The sequence below is a fragment of the Alosa pseudoharengus genome, unplaced genomic scaffold (genome assembly GCF_046254945.1).
Source record: "Alosa pseudoharengus isolate Yale_2024_CS ecotype anadromous, Long Island Sound unplaced genomic scaffold, YU_APseudo_1.1 YU_APseudo_1.1_scf_16, whole genome shotgun sequence".
In the NCBI taxonomy this organism is placed as follows: domain Eukaryota; kingdom Metazoa; phylum Chordata; class Actinopteri; order Clupeiformes; family Clupeidae; genus Alosa; species Alosa pseudoharengus.
The window spans coordinates 38,487,553-38,502,965 of NW_027468630.1; the positions used below are offsets into that span (position 1 = coordinate 38,487,553).

The 15,413-nt window shown below is 40.9% G+C and overlaps 1 protein-coding gene across 2 annotated transcripts in view; it reads right to left on the bottom strand.

Annotated features, from left to right (window-relative positions):
* vps13c (vacuolar protein sorting 13 homolog C) overlaps window positions 1-15,413 on the bottom strand; it is a 511,929-nt gene that overhangs the window by 46,628 nt on the left and 449,888 nt on the right. For both annotated transcript variants that reach the window (XM_076287956.1, XM_076287955.1), the window contains 2 exons: window positions 10,639-10,684; window positions 6,708-6,831 (listed from right to left, as the gene is read on the bottom strand). In XM_076287956.1, the coding sequence (XP_076144071.1) occupies window positions 6,708-6,831; window positions 10,639-10,684 (170 nt within the window). The remainder of the gene's footprint in view (window positions 1-6,707; window positions 6,832-10,638; window positions 10,685-15,413) is intronic.

Sequence of the window (15,413 nt, forward strand, 5' to 3'; positions counted from 1 at the left end):
CTCTTGGTAGCTTAGGAAAGCCTCTTCAGCCCTGCATAGAATCCGGTCCCGATCCTGGTAGTAGTGTAGGCGAATGATGAACGGTCTGGGTGGTTTGTCTTTACCGGGCTTCTCGCGCAGACTACAGTGGGCTCTATCCAGGATAGGTTTTTGGTCAAGACTCAGAATGTCCTGCAAAAGCCCAGACACAAATTTTGTCGGATTAGGGCCCTCCACGTCTTCCAGTATCCCAATCAGACGAATATTGTTTCTTCTTGAACGCCCCTCTAGATCCTCGCACTTAGCATTCAGCTGATCCACTTGTGCTCTCAGAGTCTGTATGTTGTCCAACTCACTCAAGTGGTCACCCTAGTTGGATGCAGCATGCTCCAGATCTTTGATGGTGCTATCATGGTTTTCAATTTTCTGTTGCAATGGCGCTATAGCACTTTTCAGCTCAGCTATGACTGTTGCAATTTCAGACCTCAATTCAGTGGAAAGCGATTTTTTACCACATACGTCATCCCTGAGAGCATTAATCATCTCCTGTAGCGAGCTAGCATCCATAGCATTGCCATCTCTGGCAGATGAAAGTTGGTTTTTGCCTTTCCCTAAGTTCGTTTTATTCCGTCCTGAAGCCATTTCTCAACTGAGCATTCAATAAACATCAATTATTTTATTGATACAATAAAATAAATGAAATGGAATATTCTGCCGAAATTAATAACATTTAGGGCTGTATTTTCGGTCACCAGCGCATGGCGTAAAGTTCGTTATTCACTGGCACGAAGTTGAATTCGTTATTTTGCACCTTTATTTTTTAAGCATTGCGCCCAGGGGTGTGGCAATTAACAACCAAGGGAGGGACCTGGCGCATTGTCTAAAAATCGCTATCATACACCACCTAAACCCGGTCAGAAGTCAATGGCGAGTTGTTCATATGCTATTTTAAGAGCGCATGTCAACAGTCATATTGGCAGGTGCATGCACCATCCTTCTATCATTCATGAACGCACACCAGCGCACGTCCATGCAAAGCATTACAAATTGCACTATTACAATGGTAAACATAATTAGAATAAAGATATTACGAAATACTGTACATCTCATGATGAGTAGTTATTCACCATCATTTGCAAATTGGTAATGACGGTTAAAAGTGATTAGGGGAGAGGCGAGAGACACGTATGGAGCACAGCTGAAGACGCACTGTCACGAGATATAAGCAACTCCTCTGCAGGATAAATGTTGTTTTATTCAGTCATTTGAGCAACATTAGGGTAAGTGTTGCTTTTTCCAGCCTATGTTTTCGATGGTAACCCATTGTCAGTCAATAGTGAAAGTAACTGCATATAACTGTCTTGTCGTTGACTGACTCCTTGGTGAAGTTAGTTTCACTTTGCCAATGAGTTCAAATAATAGACGAGTGCAAATGCGTGAAGGCTATGCTAGGTTTTAGTAAAGCATGGTTTAAGAATGACTATTCCATACGGTCTCGCAAGCAGCCTCCTTCAAATGCGCCGTTGAATGCCAAAATACCGATGCATTTATTTGACATATCGCGCGTTGCGCCGTTAAAGGGAATGACAGATGTCATTCTCATTGGTTTAAAATGATGTTACGCCCCAAACACACCCATATGACTGATTAAAAGACCTAGGAACACCTTGTTACGCCATGCGCTCCACGTTTGAGAACGAAACCCCTCCCAATGTGAACTGGACATCCTTCTAAATTTGAATAGACTTTTGACGAGTGACGATGCACTTTAGAATGTCATGATAGGGCCCATAGTCACTTAGCCTCGGAGCACTGAAGCACACGTCTTACATGTCTCGTTTTTAAGTGCCCCCCCCCCCCACCCATAGTGTCTATTTATTTATTTGCCATATCCTACTGCCATTCATTCTATTCTTACAGTTCTGTTTTTATTCTTTTACTCTTCTTATGTGTTTTATTTTTATTCTTATATGGTAAAGGGATACCAGGCAAGCCTGATGCTTTTTTCTCTACGAAGCTCCCCCTACTGTCTATACGTGTCGATACGTGTGCGAGCCCTCGCTCAGTCTGATGCTCTTTTCCTTTTCTTTGCATCTTTCGTCAAGGGTTTTCGCTGCTTATTCACCGGCTCTGCCATTATACACACATTTGCAACAATCGCTAGCATTTCGTTAGCCTGCCTCTGTGCTGGGGATGCAGGATGTAAACTGATCCTGCTTCTCGTGATGTCTGAGACTTTGTGAGACTGAAGGTTGGCGAGTGGGATATTCTTCCTACAGGCAGTAGGGGCGGGCGAGAGAGCCTTCATTCACCCCATAATGAGTCATTTAACCATATACTGACTTACGAAGATGATTAATTAACAAAAAAACGTTGTTGGTGTCCCTTTAAGTGAGTGTTGTACTTTGAGAGCAAAGATTAACCGGAGACAAATTCATTGTTTGTTTATGCAAACCTGGCAATAAAGCTGATTCTGATTAGCCAAATGCCCACCCAATGACCCAATGATGACATACACATCTTCATTGGACCAACAACAGGGCATTCTATTCTAGAAAATATTTTTTAAACTTTTTGGTGATATTCTATGTTGAAGAGCTTTCATCCTGTTCTGAAGAAAGACAGATAGAAGAAAGATAGATTGATGGATCAATAGATAGATAAATAAATACATTTTATTGCCACACAACAATGTTGATGGTAATATTTGTTACAGGAAGAAGTAGCTCAATCCAGTAAAGAAGAAAAGAGAGAGAACAAATAAAAAAAAGTAAATAATTTTCAGATACATTTTGTAATGTTCAGGAGTCTGATTGCTGAAGCGAGGAAGCTATTTTTAAAACGTGTGGTTTCAGTTCTAATGGATCTGGTTTGGATGGGTGGAATCTTTGATTATTCTTTAAGGTGGTTTAAGTACAGAACTAAGGTGCTCAGAGTCAGTGGCGTAACAAACTAATGATGGGCCCAGGTGCGAGAGCGCTACGCGGGCCCCATTCCGATGAACTTTGGCCCATGATGAATTAGCTCTGATACATGCAATACACAGTAAGGGTGACTTCAATTGTTTATGCAAAGGGCCTGAGGCACCGAAGTAGTTTAGTAGTTACAGATTACAATTTCAAATAAAAAACACACGACTACATATCCATTACATGTGAAAACATTAAAAAAATTATTTTATTAACAGCCTGCAGGCCAGGGTAATCTAATATTACTGCATTAACATCAACTCGCATGGAATTATGGGAACACTCAATGCGCCTCTTCAACCCTCTGCTGAAACTGCAAGCGTAGATTGCTTGCTTATAAACTCGCACTGCGCAGAAACAAAACTTAATGTAGCCTAACTTATTTAACCGTCCAGAAACCAAATAAAATCATTCAAATACAATCCCCAATATGCGTGAATTAGGCCATTAGAAGGCGGCCATCTTACGAGCCTTTCGTTGTGCAAAATCGTCAACGATGTTCCCAATATTTAATGCTCTGCCTCTCGTATTTTCAATGGACAGGATAGCTATATAGGTATAGGTCTTAATAAGTTTGAGTTTGGAAAAATATCGCTTAGCTGTTGCCACAGTCACAGGCAATGTCAGAAACAACATGAGTACACACTTCCCCGAATGTGGATGTTACATTGTCATAATCTACCACCAGCATTTTGGCAAGTTAAAAAATAGATGACTTCTGTGAAATCTCTGCTTTAAAGCAACACCTGAATGAGAGGAGTTGTGTTAGGAATGTCGGTGCAATGTCCCTGCTATAATGGTCTGACAAACGTCTTGCCTTTTCAAGCAGTTCATCATCACCTGCGAGTTGAAGGGTCGTAGGACGTAAAGACTCAAACACATGACAAGTTTCCCGCATACATTTGAAAATCTTTGGGAGAGCTGACTGATTATGATGTCCAGAGTTGCATTAAATACCTGCACTTTGAAGTATCTCTCTGCATCGGTTAAGCGCTCATCTTCCGATAGATCGTCAAAGTGACGCTTCACTCTCCCTGCTCTAACATTCTAAAGTTCTAAAAAAAATAAAAAAAAAGGAGGCAGGGCCGGGGTAGCGACGGGCCCCGGGAGGTCACGGGCCCTGGTGCGACTGCACTTGCTGCACCTACTATAGTTACGCCACTGCTCAGAGTACAGAACTTGGTAGGCACTGTATTGAAAGGATTAAACAAGTTCTCTGTCTTGATATTGTTATACGGTTGGCATTTTAAATTGATTGTATTTTGGTCCTTTAATTTACCTTCTGTTCTGAAATAAAGTTTCTGATTGAAATAAAGTTTATCATTGATACTATGCATAAGTACACTGAAGTGATCAAGCATCACAACTGTCACAATTATCATGCAATCAAAATAAGTTGATATTGTTGATATTGTTTTACTACTCTTGTTTCATAGGGTGTAGTAGTTCTTCTTTCATGGGACAGTAGTAAGGCTGTAACAGTAAGGACTTCAAGGTTCAATACATTCAGGCATAAGGAGAATACACAGTATATTTGCAAATATGGATGAAATTATAGACTCTTAGAGTCTTAAATCTTAGACTGATAGATAGAACAAACTGTTTTAAAGGAGAGGGTTGTAGTGAGAGCACTGGGGTATCTGGTGTGACTTGTATTGTAATAAAAAAAGGTTTACATGGCCAAGCCAGGCAGGATGGCTGGAGATTTTTTCTTTGGGCAATGAGGTTAGGACTGGCTCCACAACCTAGCATTATGCATTTCTTTCCCTCTCATTTTCCATCGTAACAAACCTGTAAACCATGATGTCCGAAAGATGGTATACACAGAGCCGTGAATTATCTGTACTGTTACATCCCTAGATAATATTGTAATATCACTGTTTTAAGTTGTGTATATTGTGCAAAGACACATGCTTTTGCTTTAGCTGCCTAGCTGCAAAACGCTTAAAAATAAATGGATGGGAGCTATTATATCTCTTGTCTTGTAGAAATCTTGTAAGAAGCTACTTCTATAGGACGTTAAATCACTCATGCCTATTGTCAATAAACCCCAAAAAAAAAAATGAATGATTCAAATGCTCCCTTCAGCCTAAAGTTCTATGCAACAGAAAAAAAGATCAGTTCATGGTTTCTGTTGACATGGATCTCCACTAACTGCAGCTTTCAATGATAAGGTAACAATGAGAGGAGACTTGTAGTGAATGGATCAACAGAGTAAAATGGATACCATGATCCCTTGAACATGATGTGCTCAATTGTATCTATCAAACCACATAGTTGATGATCTCGCCTGGTCTCAGAATGTATTGTTGTCCCTCACTAATGACATTGGTGCCCCCCTCCCAACTTCCGTAGGCATAACTATGGTCCTTTTTTTTACGTAAATAAGATTGTAGTGATTGCCTAATGCAATCATGAGCTTCAGTGGATACCAGGTCAACCTGACAAAAGAGACCTATTAGACTTACAAAAGGGCCACTGCCATTTCCATCACCCCCAGCTATATTCTATATACGGCCAATAACAAATAGGGAGAACTAATGGAATTTGAAATTATTAGGACATTTCTATTCATGTGCTGCTGCAGATAGCATGGCCTAAATATCAGAGTGCAATTCTGACCAGAGAAACAAAATAGCAGTCGTCTATTTATTGACATGTACAGCTCCATTCACACTAGCCAGAATTGTATTTGAGAATTGTATCCAATCTCAATTCTCTCAAGGCTCTCAAGGCTCTGCCCTGCCGATGGGGTTTGGAGACAAGGGCAGCACTGTCATGAAGATAGATGTTATATTTGTTCCTTGGATTCACATAAAACTTGTACTCTCTCTGGCCATGACACAAGCAGAACAAAAAAGCATGATGCACATGCCCCTGTCAACCACGATGCATTACTCACCTGTACTCACACATCAGGTGTCTTTTGAGCAATTACCATATTTTCCGGAATATAAGTCGCATTTATTTAGAAATTTATTTCACGAAATCCAAGATCAAGAACAGACATTTAATCTGGAAAGGCAAGTTATTCAACTACACAATAGCACGCAGAACAACAGGCAGAATAGGTGTCCGGTAGATATGTTAACGTAACAGTTATTCAGCTATACTATTTAGCCAGCTTGATGTTGGTTAGCTTGGTGACAAGGAAATTAAAATGTCAGTTCCTAGTTGCACAGTTTGTTGTGATGATGTCTCCTTTCTACCGGATGTGGAATATTAACAATGACTACACGTTTGTTTGCTGACCCTCGTTTGAACTGCCATTGTCCTTTGCTGTGTAATTTGTTAGCTAAATGCTAGCGATTAGCAAAATGCTAGCGGTTGGCTGTGTTGAACATGGGAAGTGCTTGGGAAGCTGAATAGGCTAAATTAACATAACAAGCCAACAAGTTACAAGCCTAGAGCGCCCTCCCGCGGTTGTAGACGGTAATATTACCTTGGTTCATGCAAAGATTCGTGTTAGTCAGCAGGAATTAACATTTAACAATATGTTAAATTATATATATTTTGAGATATTAGTCACAGGACCAGCCAAACTATGAAAAAAGTGTGACTTATAGTACGGTACACATTGAATACAAAACTGCACATACTATTTAAGGGACATATGACAGAGTAAATTAGCCACATACACAAGACAGAATAAAACAAGACAAGGCTAACAAGATACATACGTTAAAATACAGTAAAAAGAAAATAAAAAAATCAAATGATTGATTTTATCTATTTAAATCTTTCTCAGCATTCTCATACCTTTGAATACCCTGAAAGGTAGTGCTGGCCATATCAACAATGCCTCCAGTTGGTCTGGCAACAACGCCTACCAATCCTTTTCCAATTCCCTTGAAGAAGCCAGCTGCACCCTCTTTCTTTGCACCTGAAGGACAAAATAAAAATATCCCACCATGAACTTTTAATTTCATCACAATTAATATCTAGAGTATCAGTAAGTATCTCTGTCATTAAAGTTAGAAGGTAATCTGCATTCACAATTTTTTTTTTAGCTTTAAGATCAATCAAGATGTTGAATAAATGACCAGGGGTAAGAATGCAAGGCACATAATTGACAATTGGTCTTTAAAATATCGATAATTACAACCAGAAAAGCACTTGATCCAATCCAATAAGAGGGCACAACATGGATTTTGCACAGCAATTCTCTAGGAAGCAAATTGCAGGCAGATTTCCTTGGGCTCAAGAGTCTGCTAGTGTAAGTTTACTGCTGTTTGCAACTTAAAATCTGTGAGTATTCTGACATGCCTGGACTTTGAAACCTACTGAAATGCATTACTGGGCTTTGCATGGAAATCTTGACTGGGCCATCAGAAACTAACACAGTGGTTGGATTGTGAAGCCAGTCCCCACCCTTTCTAGGCCTCCTTTGTTTAGATTTTGGTGGGCGGTCTCCGCCGGGTGTAATCAATCAACAGGAGAACAAGCGGGTTCAATCAAACTAACACTATAATAGTAAAGGCTGTTGCTAAAGCATCAGCCCTTGTGTTCCACCCTTCTTGTGTGAAGATATTATTAGGTAAAGACATGTAAGTCTACGCAAGACATTATATATACTTATTGCTTATCATTTTATTAAGCCTTTTATATTTTTCTATTTTGTTATTTGCATTTTATTATATTTTGTATTAAACTTTTACATCCCACCAAGTTTGCCTGTTTATTCATTACTGCTAATATGAGTGCTTATTCACACAGTTTAAAGTAATAAAATGGGTAATACCAAGATGTAACATTGTTTTAAAGGTTAGGGGAACGTAAAAAAGAGTGTTCTACAAAGGTCCCCTAAAGGTTGCAACGTTACCCAAAACTAACGTTCAGAGAATGTTAAGAAAACTTTTCCGAACAACCAAAACCAGGGAAAATCAGGGTATGTTCCCGCAACTAAAAGCTAACGTTCCCGGAATGTTCTGACAACCTTGTTAGCTGTGATGTGTTTCTGTTCAGTTGTGTCACATTTTCTTCTTTTCCTATGTCATACCACTGCTGCAGGCAGCCCACCCTCAAACACAACTGATAGGTACTGATAGGTCTGCAAAAATAGCACAAAGATAGGCCAATCTATGTGTTGCCTGTCATTCTCTCTGTAGGTCTGGTCACTTTCTCTCTCTCTCTCCCCCCCCCCCCCCCGGAAAAAAAACATGATTCACATGAATTATTTTGATTAAAAACGGGACTAATTTTCAAAACAATGTTGGGGGAAAAAAAGCCTATATAGCCTAAGCCTATAGTAGACCAAAGAGCTCATTGTGGACTTCAGGAAGTCTAAAGAGAGAACACATCACCCCTGTGTTGGCTGAACTGCACTGGCTCCCTGTTTCCTATAGAATTGATTTTAAGGTTATGTTAATTACTTACAAAGCTCTGAATGGCATGGCACCTCATATCTCTGAGCTTAATATCTTATCAACCACAAAGGAAATTTAGATCATCCAATTCTAATTTTTTAATTGTGCCCAAAGTGCTCCACAAGCAAAGTGGAGAAGCTGCTTTTATCCATTATGCCCCAAAACTATGGAACACCCTGCCTCTGTACATTAAGCAGGCGAGTTCAGTAAATATTTTTTAAAAAGATCTGAAAACATACCTGTATAAGAAAGCCTTTAGTTAACTCATCTTATCTTGTAGACTACTTTTTCAGATTATTCTACATCTGCTGCCATTGGCGGGCGCAGCCAGCCAGAAGCAGATGGGCTCCCCCTATTACAGTGGGTCCCAGTTAAGTTTGGACAGGTTCCTTCATGAATCACGCACCCCATTTTCTCAGCAGAAATGGCACAAACTGCAGTTGACACAAACAACCACAAGGTGTCACTTGGGAGTTCTGCCACTACTATTTTTGATGCGACTTGACTTACTGCTTCCATGACGCAGTTTCCAAGTCAGTCCAAGTCAGTAGAACAATCAGAGAAAGTTGAGCCATTACCAAACATATATGATAATACAATAGCGTGAGTTTATATATCTTATACCCTATTTGTCACGGTTACTTATAGATTTGATAGTGTAAGCGCCTGAGACTTTCAGTGGGGGCACGGGAACTTACATGAAAGACGTTATATCTCCATTTCTAGAAAAAAACTGCGATTTTGATGAAAACTAGCCACTGTTTAGCTTGGGATTTCTCAGGAACAGAGGCGTGTAGAAATACACGGTTTGCACCCACTGAGAGCTTAAAGTCTCACCTTTTAAACGAGCCATTGTATGTGTTCATAGCTATAACACAGAATATGCTGTGGCTGTACAAAAATCATCAACAATGGTCTAGATTGCTGGCACTCTAGGACAAAGCTTCCGAAAACAGCTTGGCATTCAATGAGTTAAGAAAGCACTGTGCGCAGGGATGGAGAGAGAGAAAGCGAGAGGGGATATGTGTGTTAGAACTTAGATGCGTGTGGAAAAAGTAGACGTGCTGTTGAGACTGGAGCGAGTCATATTCAAAATAATGCAAAAAATAAATCCGCAGATAAAACCAATTATCCTCATTCATTGCAACCGCAGCATGCCTGCTTCCCGACGTTCAAACGAAAAAGATATCAAAGCACCTTTTACGTTTCAATGTAGCACGGAACATTTTTTAAACAGCTGGACAAATGATTTAGCTAATTGATTATAGCCTGTACACCAGCAATTGTTGAACATTTACCTGTACAAGTACATTGACAGTAGCCCAGCCTAACAAGCATGTTGCATGTTGTAGGCCTACTGTAGAAATTTCACTTAAATTGCAACCGCAACATGCCTGCTTGCCGACGTTCAAACGACAACGAAAAAGATATCAAAGCAACAAGAGGGTTGAGTCTGAATGACACTGAGTTCAGACTCATATTGCTCCTCATAACCATCTATAAAAAAAGTGTTTTTTCTTTTCATTTTGAGCACGTCCGAATCCCAGGACATAACGCACTGGACCTTATAATAGGCTCGAGATATAATTCCAAAGGGGACAGATAGGGGCCTACTGCACTTAAAACTTAAAAGTGGGCCGTGGCCCACTGGTTAGCACTCTGGACTTGTAACCGGAGGGTTGCCGGTTCGAGCCCCGACCAGTGGGCCGCGGCTGAAGTGCCCTTGAGCAAGGCACTTAACCCCTCACTGCTCCCCGAGCGCCGCCGTTGTAGCAGGCAGCTCACTGCGCCGGGATTAGTGTGTGCTTCACTTCACTGTGTGCTGTTTGTGTTTCACTAATTCACCGATTGGGTTAAATGCAGAGACCAAATTTCCCTCACGGGATCAAAAAAGTATATATACTTATACTTAAAAAGATCGAACAAAGCTTCCCGAACATAGAAATTGCGATCAGTGACTGGCATCGGGTGAACAAAGCTTTTCAAAGTTGAACAGGCTATTAAAAACTATTTGCGCACCTATATAAAGTAACAATTGTGTCACTTTATAGATGCTTTAACATAGCTTGCAAACATAGCTTCTATGGATGTTATGCACGGTTAGATTCTTGCTAATATGCTAACTGGGTATTTGAGCCCAGAACATAGAACATAGTGTATATGGCTGCTGGAAATAATATGTGTTTATCTGTCCTTCACATGACCACATACAATGAAAATGAATTTGAAGATACTAAAACAAATTGCCTGATAAAAGCATCCCTCAAAAAGTGGCAAGTTGTTGCTTAATGATGCTTAGTGTAGTGTTGCTTAATTATGCTTACCTTCTACAGGCATGGTGACAATTCCAGTCACACCCCCAAGCACACCCTGGAAAGAGGAATACATCAAATAAATACAGTACTTCTATGAATCCAGCATGGTTTTATTGCTTCTAGTAACAAGTAACATTCTTTGTTGGCCAGAATTTGGCACTAGCCATATCATTGGCTACCTAAAATAATAATAATTGGCTACATAAAATAATAATAATTGGCTACCTAAAATAGTGGGCTGCTAATTTTGAGGTTGTCCAACCTTAACAAGATAGTGCTATGCCAAGTCAAGTCAACAAGTTTCAGTCACTTTGGGGGTTCGGAGTCTTGTATCATTTAAGGAAAACCAAATGACATTACATTCTATTAATTGGGGAATTAGCTGGGACTTTTCACTTTAACTACATTACCAGGGAGGAATTTCGACAGTTAGTTTAAGAGAAAATATAAGACCATCAAAGTTAAACCTGCAACCACCTCTGACACCCACTATAAAGAGAAGACTCCTGAGGTGGATAAGAGAGATATTGTTTGTAATGCTACAATCCATACACAACGTTAAATGCTAGGTAACATACACAAGGAAATGATTGATGAGTAGGATTTCATGATGTAAAAGATGGACACAGAGTTTGCATCTGTGATAGGGATTTGTGAATAAAGAAAACACTGTCCTTCCTGGCATACATTAACTAGAGTCATGCCATACACTATTCAGTTATATTATAACATTCTCTGCTATTGTCTGCAAGGTTTTTATAGGGCTGTCAGCACTAATCGTGATGGGACCTAGCCACCAAAGATTTTTTTATTTTACACTGTCACGTGTTCTGTTATCGACAACAATACTCTTTAGCTGCTACCATTTTGACCCTTTCATGCACCATTTCTTGTCCTCAATCTGCCACAGAAACTTCCTGGTAGGTTTCTGCCCAGTCCTCCTGTAGTCATGGAGATAATAAACACCAACACAGTTCTGAACCCCCGGTCGGCTGAATGACGCTTTAAGCGCTGCGGACACTGGCGCAGACACAAGCACACTCCGCTTTCGACATTCAATTAGCTTACATTTAGCCTGGCCTTAATTGCCTTCCTACGTACTTCCGCTCGATTTTCATCTCCCTCCACCACTCCGTCTGGGATTCCGGCCATTGGCCGCGTTCGCAGCGGTAGATTCGACTCCGCGCCAATCAGCGAGCAGGAGGTGGGAGTTGTGAGAGACGACGTCGAGATTCTGCGCTGTGTTTGAATTGTAGTCCTCGAGGAGTTTGGCAATGGCATAAGTTAATGAAGCAATTCAGTCCGTGCTGGCTACGCTTCCAAATATTCAGGAACTGATCTCCGAACAAAAAGAGTGTTTAACACATTTTATTTCGGGCAAAGATGTCGTGGCCCTACTCCCTATGGGATTTGGGAAATGTTTGATTTGTATCGCGCAGTAGCCTCGATATTAAATTACAGCATGTGCGGCAGACCCGGTATGAATGAAGCGGCGTGTTTTCAATGATGATCACATCTAGCTTTGACAATTGTGATGATATTGTATCGCCGAGGCTATTTGCCCCAGTGTTGGGCTTTCTGTGTTTCCGGCGTGTGCGTGTGCGTGTGTGTGTGTGTGCGCGAGTGTTTGTGTCTCCCTCTCCCTCCTGTGTCATGGAATGTGTCAATGAGTTCTGATGTGTTTTGATTGGGGGGAGGTGTCCGGGAGGGAATATTTAGGTGTATGGATAGGTTAGCGATTGCTAAGGGGAGGGAATAGAATAGGGGGTTCTAAGACGTCTAAGTTTAGTCAGAGTAGAAGTGGATTACGTGCGACTGAGTTGTGTTGCGTTGTGTTGTTGGCCGATGAGTGTGAATGACGAGTGATTGAGACCGTGATTTATCAGCGATCATTTTGTTGTTTTGTAGTGGACACCTCCTGTTGCCCGTGCACTAGCCTGTACATCTATAGGAAATAAACTACCAGAGTTTTGGAACGATATATCAGCCTCCCCGTCTCCTAACTTCTCATCGGCGTTACAATATGTTATCTTCAACCTTACTGTTGAATAGTTATTTGCTATTCTTCCACTAACTCTTACATTTGTATCGCAAAGCTGGCATGGTCATTTACATCCATCTTGTTTGCTTTGGTGGGGAATGATTGTTGTGGGCAATTTCTGAGTGTTGTAGTGTAGCTTACTTCACGATCGAGCTGGCGCATAACATACATCACGGCCAAACTTTAGCGATTGGGTGAAATCAGATCCAATCGTTTCAAACTTCTACAGAGTCCACGCATCCAGCTTGCAAACGTTCGTCAATAGCCGAGATCCCAGACCCTTGTAGAAGCGAAGCATACCAAGGGGATGGCAAATTGCCAGGCTAGCCTACATTAGATTCCATTGTTTTTAATACAACTCTGCCCACCAACATTACACTTTGCCGCCGTGTAAATTAAGATTCAGTTCTATTTTGTCAGCATTGCTCAATAAAATACATTGTTCCTCCAGTGTTCGCCAGTTAAAAACTTTGGCATTGATGTGCACAAGTGACAGTGCACTCCACACTGTCTGCATTGGGGTCAGCTCAGTCAACATGGAATTAAAATATATAAAGCATTTCAGATTTAGGCTATAGGCTAATCTACAGTGGGTAGTACTTTGAATTGTCTAGCTTCACGCGTGACTCTTGTGTGACCTCACGCGTAAATCATGCGTCTTTTATTAATATTTCCCCAGAGAAGCTGCAATGACCCAAAGAAACACCAGGTGGCACTTGTGAGCAGGGTTAGGAACGTTGGCTTTTGCCGCTTTGAGTCTATGCGTGCCAGTATGCTACAGTATGGATCATATATTTACCCAACGTTTTATCAGTTGTTTCCACAATATTACCCCCTGATGAGCTTTCATTTCGATGGCTGATAGGCCTACAGTACGTCTCCTGTGACAGTCCCAACATTTAGCACTATAATCAAACAATCCAAAAGTGAATTAAATCCCGAAGCAAACTGAAAATCTTCTGCTTTTAATATAGCCTACCAATACGCTGCTCAAAACGACACACAGTCTCACGATAAAGCTTTATTTTATAAAGAGGCATCTGGCTGTTTTGTTTATGTCTATTTTGCTTTCAGTAATGGTTTAGCTCATGAGGTCTTGAGGCCAGTGGCTACTCCACTTTTCGGGGAAAAATAAAATGTCTCATTTTACAACGCACCACAAAACATCTTGCCTATTCGTCTGGGCCTTTCTATAGGTAAAATCTGAATCTCTCCATGTCACCGAATCAGGGGAGCAATGAGCTTGTTTCCCCGCAATAAGATGGTCCTATCGCGGGGTGATATGAGACAGCGACACTCAAAGTGCGTTCCTAATGTCACGTTTAAATGCACACCTAACAGACAGCATCATATTAAATAGTTAGTCCGATTTCAGTATAATAGCCTGTAATAATAATATGTTTATGTTACGTGAAAAGCCTAATTGCTTAATTGTAATCGCAATTGTCCCGCAACATTTATTTTTTTTTTCCTTGCGGTCCAGTAGTGCTGGAAAGTAGCAACATTGAGCCCCTCCACATTGAAACCAGCCCCGATATGCACGCTGCAGCCAGGGGATTCTGGGAAGGTAGCACACAGTCGAAAATGCCACACAGTCTATGAACATGGGGGCGACATATTCCTATTTCGCCCAGGGCACAGGATTGCCTTCCGCTGGCTATGGTCTTGACACTTTCTATCAACTTATCAAACTAGATTCAAAGGCAGTCCATAATACAAATGAAATTGAGGAGAATGTGCAACGCATTTGGTGATAGGTGATTGCATAGGTGATGGCTCTCTGCAGCATCAGGACCAAATGCATTTCTCACAAGGACTAATGGAGGCGCTAATGTGGCTATTAAACTTAAAAGTTTATTACTTTCAACATGCCTACTGTATAATAAAGTACATGTAGCCTACATGTACAAGGATACAAGGAGGTTTATTTGTCAGTAAAATTTAGCAAAAGGTATCTGTACTTTTACTCAAGTAATGAAGCTGTGTACTCTGTCCGCCTCTGCTGTTGAGGATAAAGGATTCATGGACTTGACAACAAAAGCTGTCACACTCAAAAATGGACATTACTACCTACCCTTACCTTTTTGTGACCAAGACGTAACTTTACCTAACAACCATGAGGTGGCAGTGCAATGCACACCGAGTCTTTCCAGGAGATCAATGAAGAATTCTGCTTATGGAACAAAGCATTCATGGAGGACGTACTTTGAAAGGGCTACGCAGAAAAGGTGTCACCAGAACAGCTGCAAAGGAACGATGGGCAGGTATGGTACCAACCACATCATGGTGTATACCATAAGCAAAAAGTAAAACTTTGAGTTGTGTTCGACTGCTCATCTTCATACAAGGGCAAATCTGAGAACTTCTTCAAGGTCCTGACCTAGCCAACACATTTCTAGGTGTTCTGCTTAGGTTCAGGCAGGAAAGAATTGCAATAATGACTGACATTGATGCTATGTACTATCAAGTGCATGACCAGGAGTGTCAGCGTGACTTCCTCAGATTCCTGTGGTGGCCACAAGGGGATGTCAACCAGCCATTAGAAGTCTTCAAGATGAATGTTCACCTGTTTGGTGTAGGCCTTAATTGACTCACTGATTGACACTGCAGCAGGTTAGACCACGAGTTGGAATAGTTTTCCGACCACATAGCGCATACTCGTACTTGCATATTCGTATAGAATTATACCGTTATATCACACTGCAAAAACTGTTTATCCAATAAAATCTTACCAAGTCTTATT